The sequence below is a fragment of the Pseudophryne corroboree genome, chromosome 6 (genome assembly GCF_028390025.1).
Source record: "Pseudophryne corroboree isolate aPseCor3 chromosome 6, aPseCor3.hap2, whole genome shotgun sequence".
Taxonomy (NCBI): domain Eukaryota; kingdom Metazoa; phylum Chordata; class Amphibia; order Anura; family Myobatrachidae; genus Pseudophryne; species Pseudophryne corroboree.
The window spans coordinates 677,677,155-677,701,729 of record NC_086449.1 but is presented as its reverse complement, the minus strand read 5'-3'; the positions used below and the strand labels follow the sequence as shown (position 1 = coordinate 677,701,729).

The 24,575-nt window shown below is 48.5% G+C and overlaps 1 protein-coding gene across 14 annotated transcripts in view; it reads left to right on the top strand.

The window, feature by feature from the left end:
- The window catches only part of JADE2 (jade family PHD finger 2), a 1,261,323-nt gene that overhangs the window by 315,103 nt on the left and 921,645 nt on the right, over window positions 1–24,575 (top strand). For all 14 annotated transcript variants that reach the window (XM_063928274.1, XM_063928276.1, XM_063928273.1 and 11 more), the window contains one exon: window positions 5,569–5,626. In XM_063928274.1, coding sequence (XP_063784344.1) covers window positions 5,569–5,626 — 58 coding nt within the window. The remainder of the gene's footprint in view (window positions 1–5,568; window positions 5,627–24,575) is intronic.

The following is a 24,575-nucleotide window of genomic DNA, read 5'->3' as shown; positions in this document are numbered from 1 at the left end:
TCTTCATTCCGAACTTATTTCTTTTTTAGTGATTCCAAGAGCCACACATCCTGTGGTCCTGGGCCTTCCATGGCTCCGTCTTCACAATCCTACAATTGATTGGACGACTACGCAAATCCTGGCATGGGGTTCCTCCTGTGCTGAGACATGTTTGTTTAAAGTATTGCCTGTCTGTTCTTCCTCCCCCAGGTCGTCTGATGTTCCACCTCCTCCATATCAAGATTTCACGGATGTGTTCAGTAAAGCTTCTGCTGATATCCTTCCTCCTCATAGAGAATGGGACTGTCCGATTGATCTCGTTCCAGGGAAGGTTCCACCTCGAGGCCGAACTTATCCGTTGTCTCTGCCTGAGACGCATTCTATGGAGGAATATATTAAAGAGAACCTAGCAAAGGGGTTCATTCGACCTTCTTCTTCTCCAGCCGGCGCAGGCTTCTTTTTTGTAAAAAAGAAAGATGGTGGTCTGCGGCCGTGCATCGACTACAGAGGTTTAAACGACATTACCATCAAGAACCGTTATCCTTTACCCATGATTACTGAGCTCTTTGACAGAGTTAGCGGAGCTACCATCTTTACAAAGCTGGACTTGCGAGGTGCATACAATCTCATCCGGATCCGTGAGGGTGACGAGTGGAAGACCGCCTTTAACACCCGTGACGGACATTATGAGTACCTCGTCATGCCCTTCGGATTGAGCAATGCTCCAGCTGTCTTCCAGCATTTTGTCAATGAGATCTTCAGAGACATTCTATACCGTCATGTCGTGGTCTATCTAGACGATATCCTCATTTTTGCCAACGATTTAGAGGAACATCGTTTTTGGGTTAAAGAGGTTCTGTCCCGTCTCCGTGTCAATCATCTCTATTGCAAATTAGAAAAATGCGTCTTTGAAGTCAAGTCCATTCCGTTTCTAGGGTACATTGTGTCCGGTTCCGGACTAGAGATGGATCCTGAGAAACTACAAGCAATCCAAAATTGGCCGGTACCCTTAACCCTCAAAGGGGTCCAGAGGTTCTTAGGGTTCGCCAACTATTACCGAAAGTTTATACGAGACTTTTCCACCATTGTGGCGCCTATTACTGCTTTCACTAAGAAGGGTGCTAACCCATCCAAGTGGTCTGAAGAAGCCATGCAAGCATTTCATCTTTTAAAACAAAGGTTCATCTCTGCGCCTGTTCTGAAACAGCCTGACATCGACTCTCCTTTCATCTTAGAGGTGGATGCCTCCTCCGTTGGAGTAGGAGCGGTGTTATCTCAGAGGGCTAAAGATGGCCATTTACACCCTTGCAGTTTCTTCTCCCGGAAGTTCTCCCCAGCTGAGCGCAACTATGCCATTGGCGACCAGGAGTTGCTAGCCATCAAGCTCGCTCTAGAAGAGTGGAGGTATCTGTTGGAGGGAGCTTCTCATTCAATCACCATACTTACAGACCACAAGAACCTTTTATACCTGAAGGGCGCACAATGTCTCAACCCTCGTCAGGCCAGATGGGCACTTTTCTTTTCCAGGTTCGACTTTAAACTCCAGTTCTGTCCGGGCTCTCAGAATCGCAAGGCCGATGCCCTTTCCCGCTCATGGGAGCAAGAAAATGAGTCAGAGTCTTCAGACAAGCATCCTATTATAAATCCGTTGGCATTCTCCACGGTAGGGATGGACTCTACGCCCCCATCAGGGAAAAGTTTTGTGAAGCCGATGCTAAGGAAGAAGCTCATGCATTGGGCCCATGCTTCCCGTTTTGCCGGACATACAGGTATCCAAAAAACCCTGGAGTTTATCTCTAGGTCCTATTGGTGGCCAACTCTGAAAAAGGACGTCTTGGAGTTTATTGCATCTTGCCCAAAGTGTGCCCAACATAAAGTATCCCGCCAGTCGCCTGCGGGGCAACTGGTTCCACTATCCGTTCCCCATCGACCATGGACCCACTTGTCGATGGATTTCATTACAGACTTACCCATGTGCAACAAGTTCAATACCATCTGGGTGGTAGTTGACCGGTTCACCAAGATGGCACACTTCATTCCTCTCACCGGTCTTCCGTCAGCTTCCAAGTTGGCTCAAGTATTCATACAAGAGATCTTCCGACTCCACGGTCTTCCTGAAGAAATTATCTCAGATCGAGGAGTTCAATTCACAGCCAAATTCTGGCGAAGTTTATGTCAAGTCCTCCAAGTCAAGCTAAAGTTTTCCACGGCTTACCATCCTCAGACCAATGGTCAAACCGAGAGGGTGAATCAGGACTTGGAGGCCTTCCTCCGCATCTATGTGTCCTCCTCTCAAGATGACTGGGTTCAATTACTTCCCTGGGCCGAGTTCTGTCATAACAACCAGTATCATTCTTCATCTGCTTCAACACCATTCTTCACTAACTTTGGATTCCACCCTAAAGTCCCTGAGTTCCAACCGCTTCCAGCAACTTCTGTTCCCGCAGTGGATATCACCTTGCATCAGTTTGCCAATATCTGGAAGAGCGTACGATCAGCTCTGCTCAAGGCATCGTTCAGGTACAAGAAGTTTGCGGATAAGAAGCGTCGAGCAGTTCCTGCTCTCAAGGTGGGTGATCGGGTATGGTTATCCACGAAGAATTTGAGGTTAAGAGTTCCCAGTATGAAGTTTGCACCTCGCTATATCGGTCCTTTCAAGATTGAACAAGTCATCAATCCTGTTGCTTACAGACTCCAGTTGCCTCCCTTCTTAAAAATACCCAGGACATTCCATGTTTCCCTGTTGAAACCGCTGATCTTGAATCGGTTTCATTCCTCACTTCCTCCAACTCCGAAAGTCCAAACTCAACGAGGCGTTGAGTATGAAGTGGCCAAGATCCTGGACTCACGTCACCGTTACGGTCAACTACAATATCTTATTGACTGGAAGGGTTATGGTCCTGAGGAACGTTCATGGACCAATGCTTCTGATGTCCATGCTCCTGCCTTGGTCCGGAGATTCCATTCCAAGTTTCCTCAAAAGCCAAAGAAGTGTCCTGGGGCCACTCCTAAAGGGGGGGGTGCTGTCACGATCCGGGTATCTGGACGCCATTTCTTACCCATCAGATGCCTCCTAAGGCTGGCTCAGCGCTCCAGGACCGGATCCCATCTGTTATCCTGATGTGTACATTCCTGTATCCTCTCCTGTCACTCTGGGACGCTGTCACAGTAAACGCCATATTACACCTGGCATGGCGTCTCCCGCGGCCTCCGCTGCCGTCCCTGAACTTCTGCATGCAGAGTGTCTGAGTGGCGATTACGTCAGCCGCGGCCTCCGCTGTGTCCGCGTGGTTGGATGTGCATCTGTCAGCCTGGCGCCTCCTGTCTCCGATGGCCGGCGCCGCCATTACTGTTTTCATTACCACATGGATTACAAACCAAACTTCCCTCCAAGTGTCTGCATGGGCGCAGCCATCTTGGATTCTGTCAGCTGATCATTTCCACCAATCTGTTCTCAGTATTGATAATCTGCATAATTGCCTAGCCAATCCCTTCCTTGCTGCAGGTATAAATACACTGTGCCTGAGCAAGGAAGGCGTCAGTGCTTTGGTTGTCAAACCTAGTTCCTGTTTGTCTCTCTCCTGTGATTGTCTTCCAGGTTCCAGCTCCTGTCTCAAGACTTCCTCCATAGAGACCCGCACCAGCATTCCACCTGCGGTGTAGCCTGACTCTCCAATCCATTGTGGATTCATCTGTTTCCAGCTACAACATTACCTGCTTCCAGCTCAGCTTCCAGCAGAGTACAGCTTCCCTTAAAGGGCCGGTGTCCTTTCTACACTTTACCACTCTCCACCGGTATTATTATTTCTCCGCTCTCAAGTTCTACATTTCAGTTCATATTTCATCGCTCCCAAGTTCATTTATTATTTAACTGGTTCCAGCCAGTATCCACTCCGTGCTAACAACAGTCTGGTTCCAGCCAGTATCCACAGCAGCTGTTTTATCTTCAGCAACCCAGCTTTTCCTGGAACACCAGCTGGCACAATCCTGGGTTATCTCCATTGCTACAGTCGGGCCTGGTAAGGACTTTCCATCTAGAAGATCATAAGAACTATCTCACACTACCAGTGCCCTGTGGCTCCTGCCATCCTGTAGTACCCAGGAACTGTATTTATTCTTTGCTGACTTTTACGTTTTCTTTTACTGCTGCTGTGTTGCGGAGTTGTCATAATAAACATCATTGACTTTTATCCAAGTTGTCGTGGTCACGCCTTCGGGCAGTTATTATTCATGTTACTTACATGTCCAGGGGTCTGATACAACCTCCCAGGTTCCGGTACATCTCAGCCCCTACAACTGAGGCTGCCTCCCGTCAGCTCAGGCCCTCAGTTGTGACAACAATGATGTGATATTAAGTAAACTTGTCTTCTACACACATACACGTTTTTTTATTTGTGCCTATGTATTTACAGCTCCAAGATGCCTCCAGCATTTTGTAAAACAAGCACAGAAATAAGAGTACACACAATTCTATTTTTGAGTATAATAAGTATTTTGATATTTGTTAACCAGGTTTGCGTTGATATTTCTTGTTTAGCAATAGGAATAATACTAGGGTTGTCCATCCTTCGGTGGTTACAGTTTACGTATACGCAGATTACTGTCACCATTCACCCATCGGACTTCTGCCTTTAAATGGTAAAAGTATTTGCTACTGGAGCATCTGTGGTTGTTAACCACTAATGGTGGATGGCCATCCTTAAATCAGACTGGTTATGTTGATGCTGACACATTACGAAACCTAGTCGTTCAATTTCCAGATACAGATGTGTCCTCTTACATCCTTGCTGCAGTCATGCTAAGCAGCCCTTTAGGTCTCGCCATGACGTGGTGGGACTTGGTAACACAGAGCGGTTTTTTTGCAATATTTTTGTTCCCACAAAAGCGTGTCTTAGACGCATGGTTATGTAATAGGACGCACCATCTTCTGCTGATTAAAATGATATGCAGCATGCCTATATTCTGTGTTTAATTGCAGCCATATCTGCATCCGAAATACCAGGTTACTGTGTCTTCCAGGAAAACAATTTAGCATAGCATTTTGTATGCAAATTCAGTCGCAGTCACACACAGAATATATGTGTGCTGAATATCATTAATCAGCAGAAGCTGCTTGTGCATCCTTTTGGATCACATTTCGTCTAAGATGCATTTTTGTGGAAAAAAAATGGGAAAAAAGGTGCCCGACACTACAGAGTCGCACGGCACTCAAGCGTAATGTGTAACACGACTTATAGTGCACAGAACAAAGATGTAAGCAGACACATCTGTAACCACTTAATTGAACAGATCTGGTTAAAAGAAAATTGAAGCTAATAACTATATTGCCTATATTGCGGGGGGTGGAAGACACACTTTCACTTACCTGGTCGGAGATTTACTAATGATCACGCAGACACACACATGATTTAATTCTGTATTGTTTTATTCCTTCTCAGGTAATTAAGTACATTTGGATACTTCGAAGGCAACATATAACTTTCTGTTTTGTTTATTGACCGATTTATACGCATCAGTGTGTTATTTAACTTTCACTATAATGCATTTATTCTGTAAGATTAATGTTCAGTTTTCATTTTTGTTTTACAGATGGAAGAGAAGAGGAGGAAATTCTCATTAAGCAGCGATGACTCTGACACCACTGACAGTAAGGCACTAACTGTATGGCTACAGTGGGAAATGCATAGTTTTTCACATATAAGAAAACCACTGGCACGTGTTCCTGTATTTGTGTAGCATCTATGAAGTACAAATGCTTTCAATATGACAACCCTCAAAGGCTTTTATGTATATTATTATTATTATTAAAAGTTAGTGAAATTTAACAACTTTAAGATTAACAGACTAAACAAGAAGATTTAGACTACACAATGAATTCTGTCTCCGATGCATTCTTAGCAGATTGCACACATGACCAAAGTCTGGGCACACATAAGGTTCATTTGAACACTTGCGATTTTGTGATGTATTTTGTTCTCCAAAATGCTTCACTTAACCACATCTGCATAATGTATTCTATGCTGACAGCTACCCAAGGCTTGTCTTACTTTATAATGTGGTGCAAGGCATGTTAGATCCAATCAGTTATTAAAATAACTTTTCTCTGGTTGGGTCCACAGGTTATCCACAGGATAACCATGGGATATGATGAAGCGACAGCGGGTTTGCACCAATCGGTCAAAGTTTTTCCGGCCTCCCAGCATGCAATGGGCCCGTCCATATATCCCTGCCTCCTTGATCAGGCAAATCAGTTTTCTGTTTGGTGCGGCAGGATCCGGACCATGGTCAGAGGGCTGCTGGTTTTTAGCAGCCCTAAGCTTTCTTATTTTACTTTTATAGTCTTACTATTTTTTTGAGTGATCTTTCTAAACAGCATCTTATACGTTCTTTAGAAAGAGTCGCTCTAACAACTCTCCGCCGGGTCGCGACAACGCTTACCCACGAGTACAGTGCTGTTTCGGCGGGCGTCTGTGTCGGATATACTAGCAGATCAAGCAGACGTTACCAGGCTGTGGCCGGAGCACGGGGAGAAGGTAAGGCATCGTTTCCGCTTAGAAGGGGAATACGAACACAGCCACACTGTTTTGGGAGGAGACCACCAAACAGTCGCTGACGCGACTGCCACCTTGGGTGCACCAGCGCTAGGCCTTAGGGATTAGAGGCTCCATGAATAGTATGAGGCCGTGATCTCTAGGGTTGATGTCAGCAGTGGGGAGTCAGACGCTCTCCTGGTCGCCCCTCCCCCAGGTTCATGACCAGTTTCATCAAAGTCTCCCGCCATGAAATGTTTCCCGCTTCCATCTCAGATGCTGTATACGTAGGGGACCCAGTCACAGCATAGGTGGCTGTGTGACTGGTGCTTCCGTGTTCACTGAGCGTCTGTGTTCACTATAGGTTCATGGAGCGGCAGTGTACACTAGTAGCGTCTGGATCCACTCAGCGTTCGTTAGCGTATTGATCGGTCCTGGAAGTGAGGTGAGTCTCCCTGTATCCCACTCTACTGATGGTTATACAGCACTAAAGTATCTACCTTATTGAGTACAAATAGTTAGATAAGTTCCTATTGCATATGAGTCTGTATACATTTACTGTTGTTTCTTTCGCATTTGCGTCTGAATACGTTAGATCTGTTTAAACATGATGCAGTAATATGTTCTCCTACATTCTTAAAATGTAGCTGTAGTTGATGATGTGCTCATATTGCTTAATATACTAATGTATAACGTGACTGACTGCTAGTGTGATTGCTGACTTTACTATATTTCTCTTACGTCCTAGAGGATGCTGGGGACTCCGTAAGGACCATGGGGTATAGACGGGCTCCGCAGGAGACATGGGCACTCTAAAGACTTTAGATGGGTGTGCACTGGCTCCTCCCTCTATGCCCCTCCTCCAGACCTCAGTTAGATCCTGTGCCCAGAAGAGACTGGGTGCACTGCAGGGGAGCTCTACTGAGTTTTTGTTAGGTTTTTTATTTTCAGGAAGCACTGCTGGCAACAGGCTCTCTGCATCGTAGGACTGAGGGGAGAGAAGCAGACCTACTTAAATGATAGGCTCTGCTTCTTAGGCTACTGGACACCATTAGCTCCAGACGGTCGGAACGCAGGTCTCGCCCTCGCCGTTCGTCCCGGAGCCGCGCCGCCATCCTCCTCACAGAGCCGGAAGATAGAAGCCGGGTGAGTATGAGAAGATAGAAGACTTCAAAGGCGGCAGAAGACTTCTGATCTTTTATGAGGTAACGCTGCGCGCCATTGCTCCCAACACACACACACACTGGTGGCACTGTATGGGTGCAGGGCGCAGGGGGGGGCGCCCTGGGCAGCAATTATTAACCCTCTGGAGACACTGGCATAGATATATACTGCGGAGGCAGTATATTGCAAAAACCCCCGCCAGTATAAAGATTTGAGCGGGATCGAAGCCCGCCGGTAAGGGGTCGGAGCTTGATTCCTCAGCACTAACCACCGCCATTTTCTCCACAGCACGCTGCAGAGAAGCTGGCCCCCCGGACTCTCCCCTGCTGAACACAAGTACAGAGGGCAAAAAAGAGGGGGGGGCACATTTAATTGGCGCAGTGAGTATATTTCTAAAAGCGTTGTACTGACTGGGATTTTATTCCTGTGTCCGGTGGCGCTGGGTGTGTGCTGGCATACTCTCTCTCTGTCTCTCCAAAGGGCCTTATTGGGGGACTGTCTCCATATACAGAACTGAAAAAACTGCGGCACTCAGGGACTGATAGAATAGTCAATGTATTAAGCAATACAAAACATCCATCGATGGATGTTTTGTATTGCTTAATACATTGACTTTTCTATCAGTCCCTGAGTGCCGCAGTTATTTCAGTTTTGTGTCAATACTCCTCTGAGGGCACCGGGGCGCGTTGCCATTTGTGGGAGTGCCGGGCTGTTTGTGTTATATATATATGGGTGTGGTTCATCAAATCGGCAGTATCTAGGTCGACAATGTTTAGGTCGACCACTATAGGTCGACAGTCACTAGGTTGACATGGATGGAAGGTCGACAGGGTTTCTAGGTCGACATGTGCTAGGTCGACAGGTCTAAAGGTCGACATGAGGATTTTTTTTTTGTGTCGTTTTCTTCGTAGAGTGACCGGGATCCGGTCGCTTCGCTCGCCATGCTTCGGGCATGGTGCCTTCGCTCCGCTACCGCTTCTCTCGGCACACTTTACCGTTCCAATCGTAGTCCACGTGGATCGTTAAGTATGAAAAAATTCAAAAAAAGAAAAAAAAATATGAAAAACTCATGTCGACCTTTAGACCTGTCGACATAGCACATGTCGACCTAGAAACCCTGTCGACCTTCCATCCATGTCGACCTAGTGACTGTCGACCTATAGTGGTCGACCTAAACATTGTCGACCTAGATACTGTCGATCTTCATACCGGATCCCATATATATATATATATATATCCCTGAGTGTGTGGGGGTGTCGGTACGTGGGTGTCGGCATGTGTGAAGCGGAAGGCTCATCTAAGGAGGAGGTGGAGCAGATGATTGTGGTGTCTCCGTCGGCGAGGTTACACCCAAGGGTGGGCAAAAGTATTCATTATATGATTATTGCAATAAAAGATGTTTTGCATATCACAGATGACCCGTCATTCCCTGACACGAGGGTATGCATGTTTAAGGAAAAGAAACCTGAGGTAACCTTTCCCCCATCTCATGAGCTGAACTCGTTATTTGAAAAGGCTTGGGAGACTCCAGACAAGAAAATGCAGATTTCCAAGAGAATTCTTATGGCGTATCCTTTCCCTGCACAGGACAGGTTACGGTGGGAATCCTCGCCCAGGGTGGACAGGGCTTTAACGCGCTTGTCCAAAAAGGTGGCGCTACGGTCTCCAGACACGGCAGCCCTCAAGGATCCTGCTGATCGCAGACAGGAAACTACCTTAAAATCAATTTATGCACATACGGGTGCCTTGCTCAGACCGGCAATAGCATCGGCTTGGGTTTGTAGCGCTGTAGCAGCTTGGGCAGATACCTTGTCATCTGACATTGATACCCTAGATAGGGATAGCGTTTTATTGACCTTAGGTCACATTAAAGACGCAGTCTTATATATGAGAGACGCTTCGAGAGACGTTGGGCTGTTAGGTTCGAGAGCCAACGCCATGGCGATTTCTGCTAGGCGAGCCCTGTGGACCCGCCAATGGACGGGTGATGCCGACTCAAAGAGACATATGGAAGTTTTGCCTTGCAAGGGTGAGGTTTTATTTGGGGAAGGTTTCGCGGACCTGGTTTCCACAGCTACTGCGGGTAAATCTACTTTTTTTCCCCACAGCAAAAGAAAACACAACAATATCAAATGCAGTCCTTTCGGTCGCATAAGTCCAGAAGAGGTCGGGGCTCTTCCTTCCTCGCCAGAGGTATGGGTAGAGGGAAAAGAATGCCTGCTACAGCTAGTTCCCAGGAGCAGAACTGGTTTCTACTAAATCCACCGCATGACGCTGGGGCTCCACTGAGGGAGTCCGCGCCGGTGGGGGCATGTCTTCGACTCTTCAGCGACGTGGATCCTTGGGCGATGGAAATTGTATCCCAAGGCTACAAGCTGGAATTTGAAGACGTGCCTCCTTGCCGATTTTTCAAATTGGCTTTACCAGCTTCTCCCCAAGAAAGGGAGATAGTTTTAGCTGCAATTCAAAAACTGTTTAAACAACAAGTGATTGTCAAGGTTCCCCTATTCTAGTGCAACAGGGGTAGGGGTACTATTCAACCCTATTTGTGGTCCCGAAACCGGATGGCTCGGTCAGACCCTTTCTAAATCCCTAAACCTGTACTTGAAAATGTTCAAAATCTAGATGGAATCTCTTCGGGCAGTTATCTCCAGCCTGGAAGGGGGGGATTTTATGGTGTCACTAGACATAAAGGATGCATACCTTCATGTCCCCATATATCCCCCTCATCAGGCGTACCTGAGATTCGCTGGGCTTTCCACGGCCCGAGGATTTTCACCAAGGTAATGTCGGAAATGATGGTGTTCCTGCGCAGGCAGGGAGTTACAATTATCCCATACTTGGATGATGTCCTGATAAAAGCGAGATCGAGAGATCAATTGCAGAAAAGTGTATCGCTCTCCCTGAGAGTGCTGCAGCATGGCTGGATTCTAAATCTACCAAAGTCACAGTTGATTCCAACGACTCGGCTATCTTTCTTAGGCATGATTCTGGACACGGAACAAAAGAGGGTTTTTCTCCTGATGGAAAAAGCCCAGGAACTCCAGAACACTGTCAGAGACCTGTTAAAACCGAAAAGTGTCAGTCCATCAATGCTCTCGAGTACTGGGAAAAATGGTGGCGACCTACGAGGCCATCCCCTTCGGCAGGTTCCATGCGAGGACGTTTCAGTGGGACCTTCTGGACAAGTGGTCGGGGTCCCATCTACAAATACATCAGAAAATAAGCCTGTCCCCCCAGGGCCAGGGTGTCTCTCCTGTGGTGGCTGCAGAGTGCTCACCTTCTCGAAGGTCGCAGGTTCGGCATACAAGACTGGGTTCTGGTGACCACGGACGCGAGCCTCCGAGGATGGGGAGCAGTCACACAAGGAAGAAATTTTCAGGGACTATGGTCAAGCCAGGAGGCTTGTCTTCACATCAACGTACTGGAATTGAGGGCCATATACAACGGCTTACGACAAGCGGAGAATCTTCTTCGCGACCTACCGGTTCTGATTCAATCAGACAACGTCACTGCTGTGGCTCATGTAAACCGCCAAGGCGGGACAAGGAGCAGAGTGGCAATGGCGGAAGCCACCAGGATTCTTCGCTGGGCGGAAAATCACGCATGCGCTCTGTCAGCAGTCTTCAGTCCGGGAGTGGACAACTGGGAAGCAGACTTCCTCAGCAGACACGATCTCCATCCAGGAGAGTGGGGACTTCATCAAGAAGTTTTCACAGAGATAAAGGGTCAGTGGGGTCTTCCACAAATAGACATGATGGCGTCACGCCTCAACAAGAAGCTTCGGAGGTATTGTGCCAGGTCAAGGGACCCTCAGGCAGTAGCGGTGGACGCCCTGGCGACACCATGGGTGTTTCAGTCGGTCTATGTGTTCCCTCCTCTTCCGCTCATCTCAAAAATACTGAGAATCATAAGACGAAAAAGAGTGCAGACAATACTCATTGTTCCGGATTGGCCTCGTAGGGCCTGGTATTCAGATCTTCAGGAAATGCTCACAGAAGATCCGTGGCCTCTTCCTCTCAGGGAAGACCTATTGCAGCAGGGGCCCTGCGTGTTCCAAGACTTACCGCGGTTACGTTTGACAGCATAGTGGTTGAACGCCAAATCCTAGCGGGGAAAGGTATTCCGGAGGAAGGCACCCCTACTCTGATTAAGGCTAGGAAGGAGGTGACGGCGAAACATTATCACCGCATCTGGAGTAAGTATGTATCTTGGTGTGAAGCCAAGAATGCTCCTACTGAAGATTTCCATCTGGGCCGTTTTCTCCACTTTCTACAGACTGGAGTGGATATGGGCCTAAAGTTAGGCTCCATTACGGTACAGATTTCGGCCCTATCAATTTTCTTTCAGAAGGAATTGGCTTCTCTCCCAGAAGTCCAGACTTTTGTAAAGGGAGTGCTGCACATCCAGCCTCCTTTTGTGCCCCCAGTGGCACCATGGGACCTTTACGTGGTGTTACAGTTCCTAAAATCTCACTGGTTTGAGCCTCTTCAAACGGTGGATTTAAAATTTCTCACTTGGAAGGTGGTCATGTTGTTGGCCTTGGCATCTGCACAGCGGGTGTCTAAATTGGCGGCTTTGTCTCACAAGAACCCCTATCTGATTTTCCAGGTGGATAGAGCAGAATTAAGGATTCGTCCTCAATTTTTGCCTAAGGTGGTTTCATCTTTTCATATGAACCAACCTATCGTGGTGCCTGTGTCTACGGGTGATTTGGAGGATTCCAAGTCCATTGATGTAGTCAGGGCCTTAAAAATGTATGTAGCCAGGACGTCTCGGGTTAGGAAAACAGAGGCACTGTTTGTCCTGTATGCAGCCAACAAGCTTTTCGCTCCTGCTTCTAAACAGACTATTGCTCGCTGGATCTGTAACACGATTCAGCAGGCTCATTCTACGCCTGGATTGCCGTTACCAAATTCGGTAAAGGCCCATTCCACTAGGAAGGTGGGCTCTTCTTGGGCGCCTGCCCAAGGTGTCTCGGCATTACAGCTTTGCCGGGCGGCGACTTGGTAGGGTTCAAACACTTTTGCTAAATTCTACAAGTTTGATACCTTGGCTAAGGAGGACCTCATGTTTGCTCAATCGGTGCTGCAGAGTCTTCCGCACCCTCCCGCCCGGTCTGGAGCTTTGGTATAATCCCCATGGTCCTTACGGAGTCCCCAGCATCCTCTAGGGCGTAAGAGAAAATAAGATTTTAAACCTACCGGTAAATCTATTTCTCCTAGTCCGTAGAGGATGCTGGGCACCCGTCCCAGTGCGGACTAAATACTGCAAGACTTGTATATAGTTCTTGCTTACATAAGGGTTATGGTACAGTTTTGATCAGTCTCGGGCTGATGCTGTTTTGTTTCATACTGTTAACTGGTTCGTATGTTCCAAGTTGTACGGTGTGGATGGTGTGGGCTGGTATGTATCTTGCCCTTAGATTAACAAAAAATCATTTCCTCGTACTGTCTGTCTCCTCTGGGCACAGTTCTCTAACTGAGATCTGGAGGAGGGGCATAGAGGGAGGAGCCAGTGCACACCCATCTAAAGTCTTTAGAGTGCCCATGTCTCCTGCGGAGCCCGTCTATACCCCATGGTCCTTACGGAGTCCTCTGCATCCTCTACGGACTAGGAGAAAAAGATTTACCAGTAGGTTTATAATCTTATTTTCTGTCAGTTTGTTTATTCCGATCCTCAATGCATGGGTAGGGTCGGATTGTATATCACTTTAAGAAATGTAAAGTGATTACAGTCACAAATTGTGTAGTACACTGTGGAAGTGTTGATTATTTATCAAGTCTAAGAGCGGCAAAGGTGAGTAAGGTACACTCACAGCAACACCAACACTCATATCATGTTTGTCTTGCAAAACTGTGTTATCCTCTCAGGATCTGGTTCAGGATGGTTTGTGTGCAAATTGTTTTAGCTTTCATCAGGGGTTAATGAAAACACAAAGCAGATTCAGGTGCAAATGGATCCACCTTGGGCTATGTTTGCACAGACATTATCTTTTATAGCTGAATGGATAATTCCTCCAACTGCTGTACCAGGGATAAGTTACACTATTAACCCTTACATGCAGCTCCCCACCTATGGTGTATCACCTCCAGCAGCAGCTTCTCAAAAGAAACAAGCTGATAAACCGGTGGTAAATTAATCTTTATCTTCACAGGCTACACATGATTCAGATGAGGATTCATCCGAAGATGAAAGCTCAATAAATTCTACTTCGGCATACGAAGAGGAGGAGGAAGGTCTCAGCTCAGTGGATGTAGATGGAGTTAATTAAAGCAATGATAGCCATTCTATCCTTAGAGGATTCAGCAGAGCCTGTGTTCAAAACCAAGGCACCTGTGTTTAAACGTCCCAAAACAGTTAAGACTGAGTTTCCATTGTCAGATCAGCTGACGGGAATTATGGAAGAGGCTTGGTCTACGGCCAATAAGAAGTTTACAATTCCTAAGGAATGGAATTCCAATTATCCTCTTCCAGCTGGGGATTGTTTAAAAAGGGTGGTGGCTCCTAAAGTAGATACGTATGTAATTCGATTAGTGCAAAAATCTTCATTACCTTTGCCTTCAACATCATTAAATGATCTCACGGATAGGAGAGTGGATGGTTTTCTAAAAACCATTTTTTCCATGTCTGGGGCAGTCATAAGGTCAGCCATGGCTTCAGCTTGGATGGCAAAGGCAGTGGCTGCCTGGGCTGATGCATTGGAGGGGGATTTTTTTTTATAGCTTCTAGAGAGCAAAAACCCATATAGCTCATATAAAACAGGCTGCAATATTCCTGGAAGAAGCAGCATTGGATATGGGTGCTATTGCCTCCAGGGCATCAGCTTCAACAATAGCTGCTCGCAGAGCAGTTTGGCTACGTACATGGCAAGCTGATTCAGAATCTAAGAAGGTTTTGGAATTGTTACCTTTTCTGGAGATATTCTTTTTGGTAAAGAATTGACAGATATTCTGGAGTCAGAAGCAGATTCCAAGAAGGTCAAGTTTCCTTCCACATACAATTTCAAACCTAAACTTCCGGCTTTTCGGCCCATTTGGTCTCAAGGAAAAGCTAAAGGAAAAAGTGATGGCAAGCAGGCCCAATACAGTAAGTCTGTTAAGACTAAAAAGCACTGGGCTACCAGAGGACCGGTTGGGAAGACAGGTAATAAACCATCAGCCTGATGGTGTGGGCCTCCACCTGGGGGACCCCAGGGTGGGGTGCCTACCTCTTCAGTTTGCACAGATCTGGCAGCAGTCTACAACAGATTCCTGGGTGCAGGAAGCGGTATTTCTAGGTTATGCTTTTGCTTTCAAGAAGCACCCTCCTTGAAAGTCTTTTTGAAGCAGCCTGTCTCTGGTAGAGACCAAGGCCAGGGCTTTGTTAGAGGCAGTTCAGAAATTGCTTCACTCAGGAGTAGTCATTCCAGTTCCTCCTGCACAACGGGGACAGAGTTTTTACGCCAACCTGTTTTTAGTTCAGAAGCCAATTGGGTCTTTTCGGCCCATTCTCAATCTCCAAGTACTGAACAAATACATTTGGGTACCTCAGTTTCACATGGAGACGTTGCGTTCTATCATTTTGGCCATGGAACCAGGGGATTATATGGTATCCCTGGATATACAGGATGCTTACCTACATGTTCGTGCTATCTCAAGTTTGCTCTCCTCCAACAGCATTTTCAGTTCCAGGCCCTACCTTTTGGGTTAGCTACAGCTCCCAGAGTATTTACCAAGTTTATGGTGGTAGTGGCAGCTTATCTCCGCCAGCAGGGGATAAGAATTTTTCCATACCTCGATGATCTTTTAATCCTGGCACAGATGCAGGATTTGCTCTTATGTCATCTGCAACAGACAATAATGTGTCTGCAGAACCACGGGTGGCTCATAAATTGGGCAAAATCGTCTCTGGTTCCGTCATAATAGATTACTCACTTGGGGGCTGTACTGGACTCAGGTCTTCAGAGAGAGTAAGTTTACCTCTGAACAAGATAGCCAAGGTCCAGTGAAGGTATCCATTCACGCAGCAATGCGCGTGATGGGTGTCAATATTCGACATGGTGGAGTATGCGCAATTCCACTCAAGGCCTCTGCAGCGTCTTGATTCTTGCCAAATGCAATGGGTTGCATCAGACGATAAACACACAGACCATTTCTCTTACGATAGATGTAAGAAGGTCATTAGCCTGGTGACTACAGACCTCTCATCTAGACAAGGGGAGACTCCTTTGGCTATCATATTGGCAAATTCTGATGACAGACGTCAGTTTCCAGGGCTGGGGTGCAGTGTCAGGAAGGTTATGTTTCCAGGGGCAATGAACCAGAGAAGAAAGTTGCCTGCCAATAAACATATTGGAACTTCGGGCCATATACATGGCACTGATTCAGTCAAAAAGACATTCTTCGGGGAAAACCAGTCCAGATCCGCACGGACAATGCGACGGCAGTAGCGTACCTCAATTCATCAGGGAGGAACTCGCAGCCGAAAACCGATGAAGGAGGTAAGTCACATACTAAAGTGGGCAGAACTTCATCATCCAGCCTTGTCCGCAGTGTTCGTTCCGGGAGTCCTAAACTGGGACTCTGGGACTCAGTCAACACACCATTCAGGCAAGCGAATAGGCTCTACACCCGGAGGTCTTCCAGACTCTAGTAGACAAGTGGAGGTTGCCAGAGATAGATCTCATGGCATCCCGTCTGAACAACAAAGTTCTTGCATACGGGTCAAGAACAAAGGATTCCAGAGCGATCGCTGTGGATACCCTGTCGGTGAGATGGGACTTTCATCTGGCTTATGTGTTTCCTCCAATCACCCTATTACCCAGGGTGGTGAGAAAGATAAAGCAAGGGAAAGGTGCTGTGATACTAATAGCTCCGGCTTGACCCAAAAGACATTGGTACACAGATCTACAGAGGATGTTGATGGATGTTCCACTTCTGCTCCCTCAACGTCCAGATCTACCGATGCAGGGTTCTTGTTATCACAGACATCTGGATCGACTGTCTTTGACGGCGTGGCTCTTGAAACCTCTATCCTGAAGTCAAGAGGATTCTCACAACAGGTAATTCAAACTATGCTCAGAGCAAGGAAACCTTCCTGAGCTTGCATTTTTCACCGAATATGTGAACTGTAGCTGTATCTGCATATGATATGCTATGCTACAGTGTTGTCCTGTAGCGTTAGCAAATGAAGTTGTACGGGACCAGTCAGCTCACTCACGCCATTCATCCTACTGTGTGCGCATTGAGCCAAGATGTATGATGACGCAACTGTATGCTGTATGTAGATTTATTGGTTTATAGAGTACTGCACTACAGCGGGGTACACTGGGATTCCACAGGGAATACATTGGGGTGTAGAGTTAGATCTTGATCCGAGGCACAAACAGGCTAAAGCTTTGACTGTTCCCAGGATGCGCTGCATCGCCTCCTCTATAACCCCGCATACAGGCACTGGAGCTCAGTTTGTAAGTTGGTGCCTGCAGAGCAGGTCACTACCAGGTGGGACTGCGCTAGGCATCCCTGAAAAGAGCTTTTTTAAGAAGACTTCAATGGCCGCAGCACTGTTCATGTCATTCTGACATTCTGTGCTGCGGCTCCATCACCTCCCCAACAGTGCTGCATACTCCCGCGGCCGGTTCCCGGGTACTTGCAGCGGAGGTGCATTGGTCATCAGGTACACCACCGCTGATGCTCTCAAGGATCGCGTGGCTGCACATCAGGAAGGAGGTAAGAGAGTCTCACAGGTGGGACCCGCCGGTAAATCGCTGTCCGGTCACGGTCCCAGGAGAAGGACCGCCCCGCTGGCGTGGACACTGTACTGCACAGGGACCCCACTATATCCACCAGGGCAGGGAGCACAGGTCGGATTTACTGAAATCCGTTTCTCTTACGTCCTAGAGGATGCTAGGGTCCATATTAGTACCATGGGGTATAGACTGGTCCACCAGTAGCCATGGGCACTTTAAGACTTTGATAGTGTGGGCTGGCTCCTCCCTCTATGCCCCTCCTACCAGACTCAGTTTAGAAAATGTGCCCGGAGGAGTCTGTCACCACTAGGGGAGTTCTTAGAGCTTTTCTGGTTTTATTGTTTTTTTCAAGATGTTAGGCACAGGGAGGCTGCTGGCAACAGGAGGTCCTGGAAGATGGACCTGGACTCCAAAAAGACCTTGGAGGTGCTCCCTTTTAAGGGAGACATCCTATTTGGGGAGGACCTGAACAAGATTGTGACTGACTTGGCGACGGCCAAGACTGCGTTTCTCCCAAGTACTAATCCTTCTGCTCCGAAGGCTAAGAGTACCACTTTTCATTCCTTTCGACCGCCAGGGAAAGAAAAGGGTCAGGCGCACCCGAGACAAGCTCATATTTCCAAATCCACTAAGACCAAACTTGAACAATCCTAATCCGCCCGTCAGCCTGCTTCCATACAAGACAAGCCTGCTGCATGACGGGGCGGGACTCCCCCTTGGGGATCGACTTCTGCTGTTCGCCCAGGACTGGTTAAAGAGCATTTCAGATGCCTGGGTGCTGGAAGTTGGCTCCCACGGGTACGCAATCCCTTTAAAGAGACGTCACCCTCACCAGTTTTGCACAACGGTTATCCGTTCGAATCCGTTAAAAGCGCAAGCTCTACACTTGGTTGTACAATCCCTCCTGGACACAGGAGTGGTAGTGCCGGTACCTCTGTCTCAGAGAGGCAGGGGATACTATTTGACCCTTTTTATAGTTCCGAAGCCATACTCAACCTCAAATCATTGAACAAATTTGTGAGTGTGTCCAAATTCCGTATGGAAACTCTGCGCTCTATTGTTCTGGCCATGGAACCCGAAGACTATATGATATCCCTGGACATACAGGATGCTTACCTGCACATACCTATTGCCATGCAACATCAGCAATATCTGTGGTTTGCTATTGGCAACCTAGATGATCAATTCCAGGCCCTGCCTTTTGGATTGGCCACGGCCCCTCTGATCTTTACCAAGGTCATGGCCGTAATGACGGGTCTTCTCCGCCGTCAGGGAATCAGGATCCTGCCATATCTGGACGACTTGCTGATCCTGGCGACCTCCCAAGAGGTTCTCCTCAGTCATCTAGAACTGACATTCCAATTCCTTCAAGTCCACGGGTGGCTCAACAACTGGAAATAGTCCTCGCTGGTCCCTGCTCAGAGCATGGTGCACCTAGGGGCACTGCTGGACACACGCACAGCCAACGATTGTTTTTGTCTCCAGAGAAAGTCCTGGAACTTCAGGACAGCATCAGGTACACTCAGCGATGCAAGTACTGGGCCTCATGGTGTCAACTTTCGACATGGTAGAGTACGCTCAATTTCATTCCCGCCCTCTGCAGAGGTTGATCCTTTCCAAGTGGGATGACCTGCCTTATCGGATCAGGTCTCAAATGATCTCCTTGACTCCGGAGGTTCGTCTGTCACTGAGCTGGTGGCAACAGAACCAACAATTGAGCAGGAGCCGTCCCTTCTGGATCTCCAACTGGGTCTTCCTGACATCGGATGCCAGTCTTCGGAGATGGGGCACGGTGTTGGAGCAACACTCTCTCCAGGGTCATTGGACCAGGGAAGAATCTCTCCTCCCAATAAACATTCTGGAATTGCGGGTTCAATGCGATGACTCTGGCCCTGCCTCTAGTACGGAACAGGACTGTTCCAGTACAATCATACAACGCCACCGCGGTGGCTAGGGAGGCTAATCCCGGGATCGGGATCGGCAGGATCCCGGGATTTGGGCCCAAAAATGCCGGGATTTGAATCCCGGGATTGGAGCATCCAATCCCGGGATTCACGGGATTACACTGCGCATGTGCGGGAGGGAGTGTGTGTAAGTAATACTACTTACAATTAGGCGGGCGGCAGCTATAGACAAACGCTGAACGCAGCGGCACTTCAAATGAGCGACTGCTGCTGCCGCTTCCCTGATTGGCTGCCGGTCCGCCAGCTCTGGTTGGCTGGCGGCCGGCGCTTCATTTGAAATGCCGCCGCATTCAGTGTGTCCATGGCTGGCACCCACCTAATAGTTAGTGGTATTACTTACACCCACCCTCCCTCCGTGCAGTGCTAACAGCCTCCCTACCGCTACCAACCCTCCCTGCTACCTACATCCTCCCGCCCAGCTACCTACACCCTCCCGCACCGCTACCTACATCCTCCCGCCCAGCTACCTACACCTTCCCGCACCGCTACCTACATCCTCCCGCCCAGCTACCTACACCCTCCCGCACTGCTACCTACACCCTCCCTCCCTTCCCCCCCGCTACCTACACCCTCCCGCACCGCTATCTACCCTCCAGCGCTGCTCCCTACACCCTTCTTCACTGATCCCTACTGCAATCCCGGGATCCCGGGAATCCCGGGATTGAGCGTTTTTCAATCCCGAATCCCGGGATTGAAAAAACGTCCCGGGATTGGCCTCCCTAGCGGTGGCATACATAAATCATCAAGGCGGCACTCGAAGCCACATGGCAATGATAGAAGTATGAGAAATCCTCCGTAGGGTGGAACACCATCTGCTAGCAATATCGGCAGTGTTCATTCCCGGAGTTCTCAACTGGGAAGTGGATTTCCTCAGTCGTCAGGACGTTCACGCTGGAAAGTGGAGTCTTCATCCGGAAGTCTTTCAACTCATAGTGGACAAGTGGGGCCTACCAGATGTAGACCGGATGACGTCTCGACACAATCACAAGGTTCCCGTCTTCGGATCAAGGACAAGGGATCCTCAAGCGGCGTTCGTGGACACACTGGCAATTCCATGGAACTTTTGGCTGCCATACGTGTTCCCTCCAGTGTCGCTCCTGCCCAGGGTACTACAGAAGTTCAAGCAAGAAAGAGGAATACTACTTCTAGTCGCTGCATCGTGGCCCAGATGGCATTGGTTCTCAGACCTGCAGGGTCTATTGATAGAGCATCCTCTTCTACTTCCTCAACGCCAAGACCTCCTCGTTCAGGACCCTTGTGTCTATCCGGACCTGGCCAGACTGGCTTTGACGGCGTGGCTCTTGAAGCTTCACTCCTGAGTGCCAATGGATTATCTGAGGCGGTAATTCAAACTATGTTGAAGGCCCGCAAACCGGCTTCTGCACGGATTTATTACAGGGTCTGAAACGCTTATTTCACATGGCGTGCTGCTATGAATTATGATGCCTATTCATTCTGAACTTCCAGGCGTTTGGCTTTTCTGCAACAAGGCCTAGCTTTAGGCCTTCGTCTGGCCTCCCTCAAGGTTCATATATCTGCCTTGTCGGTGTGGTTTCAGAAAAATTTGCGTCTATTCCTGACGTTCATACTTTCACTCAGGGTGTTTTACAGATTCAGCCTCCCTATGTCCCTCCTGTGGCTCCATGGGATCTGTCTGTTGTCTTAAATGCCCTACAAGAGTCTCCATTTGAACTTCTTGAGTCTGTGGACCTTAAATGCCTTACGCTTAAGGTCGTGTTTCTGCTAGCTATTGCCTCTGCTAGGAGGGTGTCCGACTTAGGCACTTTGTCCTGTCGTCCACCCTTTCTGATTTTTCGCCGTGACCGTATAGTTCTAAGATCTCGCCCCGGTTACGGTTATCTACCTAAGGTCGTGTCATCTTTCCATCTTAACCAAAAGATTGTGGTTTCGGCTTTTATCTCTTTTGGGTTGTCCTCCGAAGAGCGGTCTTTGGATGTGGTACGGGCTCTCCGTATTTATGTGGAGAGGACTGACTATCAGTAGGTCAGATACCGTTTTTGTACTTTTTGGTTTTCACAAACGTGGCTGGCTTGCGAATAAGCAAACCTTGGGCAGATGGATAAGAATGGTGATTGCACAAGCCTATGCGCAGGCTGGACTCCCAGCTCCTGCTGCTATTAAAGCCCATTCTACTCGTTCTGTTGGACCTTCTTGGCCAGCCTGCCGTGGCGCGTCCGCTGAGCAATTGTGCAAGGCGGCTATGTGGTCCTCCATGAACACGTTCATTAGGTTTTATGCCTTTGATAATTCCGCCTCCCAGAATGCTTCCTTTGGACGCCAGGTTCTTGTGCCCTCTACGGTGCGTCCCCTCCCATGAGGAACTGCTTTAGGACATCACCAATATATTCCCTGTGCAATCCCAGTGTACCCCGCTACAGAAAAGGAGATTTATGGTAGACTTACCATGGTTAAATCTCTTTCTGCGTGGTACACTGGATTCCACAGGGCGCCCGCCCTGACGCACTTAGCTTCTTTGGGTTTGTATGGCATTAGCCGCTGGTCCCTTCTCCTGTTGTGAGAATGTGGTTCTATGTGACTAACATCTGCCGTCTCTTTTGCCTGCTACTGCATTGGTCTGGTTAACAAAATTAATCTCCAGTGCCTGGAGGCGGGGTTATAGAGGAGGCAGTGCAGTGCATCCAGGGAACAGTCAAAGCTTTAGCCTGTTGGTGCCTCAGATCAAGATCCAACTCTACACCCTGTATGTATTCCCTGTGGAATCCAGTGTACCTTGCAGAAAGAGATTTGTTGAGAGTTGTAGCTCTGCACATTGCCAGCAGTTTGAAAAACCAAACAACTGGATTTACTATTAAGTGGTCTAGATGGTGTTTGTCCATCTGTTTCACGTTGGTTTCTCTGACGTCCTAGTGGATGCTGGGACTCCGTCAGGACCATGGGGATTAGCGGCTCCGCAGGAGACAGGGCACAAAAATAAAAGCTTTAGGACTAGGTGGTGTGCACTGGCTCCTCCCCCTATGACCCTCCTCCAAGCCTCAGTTAGGTTTTTGTGCCCGTCCGAGCAGGGTGCAATCTAGGTGGCTCTCCTAAAGAGCTGCTTAGAAAAAGTTATTAGGTTTTTTATTTTCAGTGAGACCTGCTGGCAACAGGCTCACTGCAACGAGGGACTTAGGGGAGAAGAAGTGAACTCACCTGCGTGCAGGATGGATTGGCTTCTTAGGCTACTGGACACCATTAGCTCCAGAGGGATCGAACACAGGCCCAGCCATGGAGTCCGGTCCCGGAGCCGCGCCGCCGACCCCCTTGCAGATGCCGAAAAGTGAAGAGGTCCAGAAACCGGCGGCAGAAGACTTTTCAGTCTTCATGAGGTAGCGCACAGCACTGCAGCTGTGCGCCATTGTTGTCAGCACACTTCACACCAGCGGTCACTGAGGGTGCAGGGCGCTGGGGGGGGGGCGCCCTGGGCAGCAATGATAATACCTTGTTCTGGCTAAAAATACATCACATATAGCCCCTGGGGCTATATGGATGTATTTAACCCCTGCCAGGTCTCACAAACACCGGGAGAAGAGCCCGCCGAAATAGGGGGCGGGGCCTATCTCCTCAGCACACAACGCCATTTTCCTGCACAGCTCCGCTGCGAGGAAGGCTCCCAGGACTCTCCCCTGCACTGCACTACAGAAACAGGGTAAAAAAACAGAGAGGGGGGGCACTTTTTTGGCGATATTGATATATTAAGCTGCTATAAAGGAAACAACACTTCTGTAGGGTTGTTCATATATATTTATAGCGCTTGGGTGTGTGCTGGCAAACTCTCCCTCTGTCTCCCCAAAGGGCTAGTGGGGTCCTGTCTTCGATAAGAGCATTCCCTGTGTGTCTGCTGTGTGTCGGTACGTGTGTGTCGACATGTATGAGGACGATGTTGGTGTGGAGGCGGAGCAATTGCCGGTAATGGTGATGTCACCCCCTAGGGAGTCGACACCGGAATGGATGGCTTTGTTTATGGAATTACGTGATAATGTCAGCACGTTACAAAAATCAGTTGACGACATGAGACGGCCGGCAAACCAGTTAGTACCTGTCCAGGCGTCTCAGACACCGTCAGGGGCTGTAAAACGCCCTTTACCTCAGTCGGTCGACACAGACCCAGACACGGACACCGAATCTAGTGTCGACGGTGAAGAAACAAACGTATTTTCCAGTAGGGCCACACGTTATATGATCACGGCAATGAAGGAGGCTTTGCATATCTCTGATACTGCAAGTACCACAAAAAGGGGTATTATGTGGGGTCTGAAAAAACTACCTGTAGTTTTTCCTGAATCAGAGGAATTGAATGAAGTGTGTGATGAAGCGTGGGTTAACCCCGATAGAAAACTGCTAATTTCAAAGAAGTTATTGGCATTATATCCTTTCCCGCCAGAGGTTAGGGCGCGCTGGGAAACACCCCCTAGGGTGGATAAGGCACTCACACGCTTATCAAAACAAGTGGCGTTACCGTCTCCTGAAACGGCCGCCCTCAAGGATCCAGCTGATAGGAGGCTGGAAACTACCCTGAAAAGTATATACACTCATACTGGTGTTATACTGCGACCAGCCATCGCCTCTGCATGGATGTGCAGTGCTGGGGTGGTTTGGTCGGATTCCCTGACTGAAAATATTGATACCCTGGATAGGGACAGTATTTTATTGACTATAGAGCAATTAAAGGATGCTTTTCTTTATATGCGAGATGCTCAGAGGGATATTTGCACTCTGGCATCGAGAGTTAAGTGCGATGTCCATATCTGCCAGAAGAAGTTTATGGACGCGACAGTGGTCAGGTGATGCGGATTCCAAACGACATATGGAAGTATTGCCGTATAAAGGGGAGGAATTATTTGGGGTCGGTCTATCGGATTTGGTGGCCACGGCAACAGCCGGGAAATCCACCTTTTTACCTCAGGTCCCCTCCCAACAGAAAAAGACACCGTCTTTTCAGCCGCAGTCCTTTCGTTCCTATAAGAACAAGCGGGCAAAAGGACAGTCATATCTGCCCCGAGGCAAAGGAAAGGGTAAGAGAGTGCACCAAGCAGCTCCCTCCCAGGAGCAGAAGCCCTCCCCGGCTTCTGCAAAGCCCTCAGCATGACGTTGGGGCTTTACAAGCGGACTCAGGGGCGGTGGGGGGTCAACTCAAGAATTTCAGCGCACAGTGGGCTCACTCACAGGTGGACCCCTGGATCCTGCAGG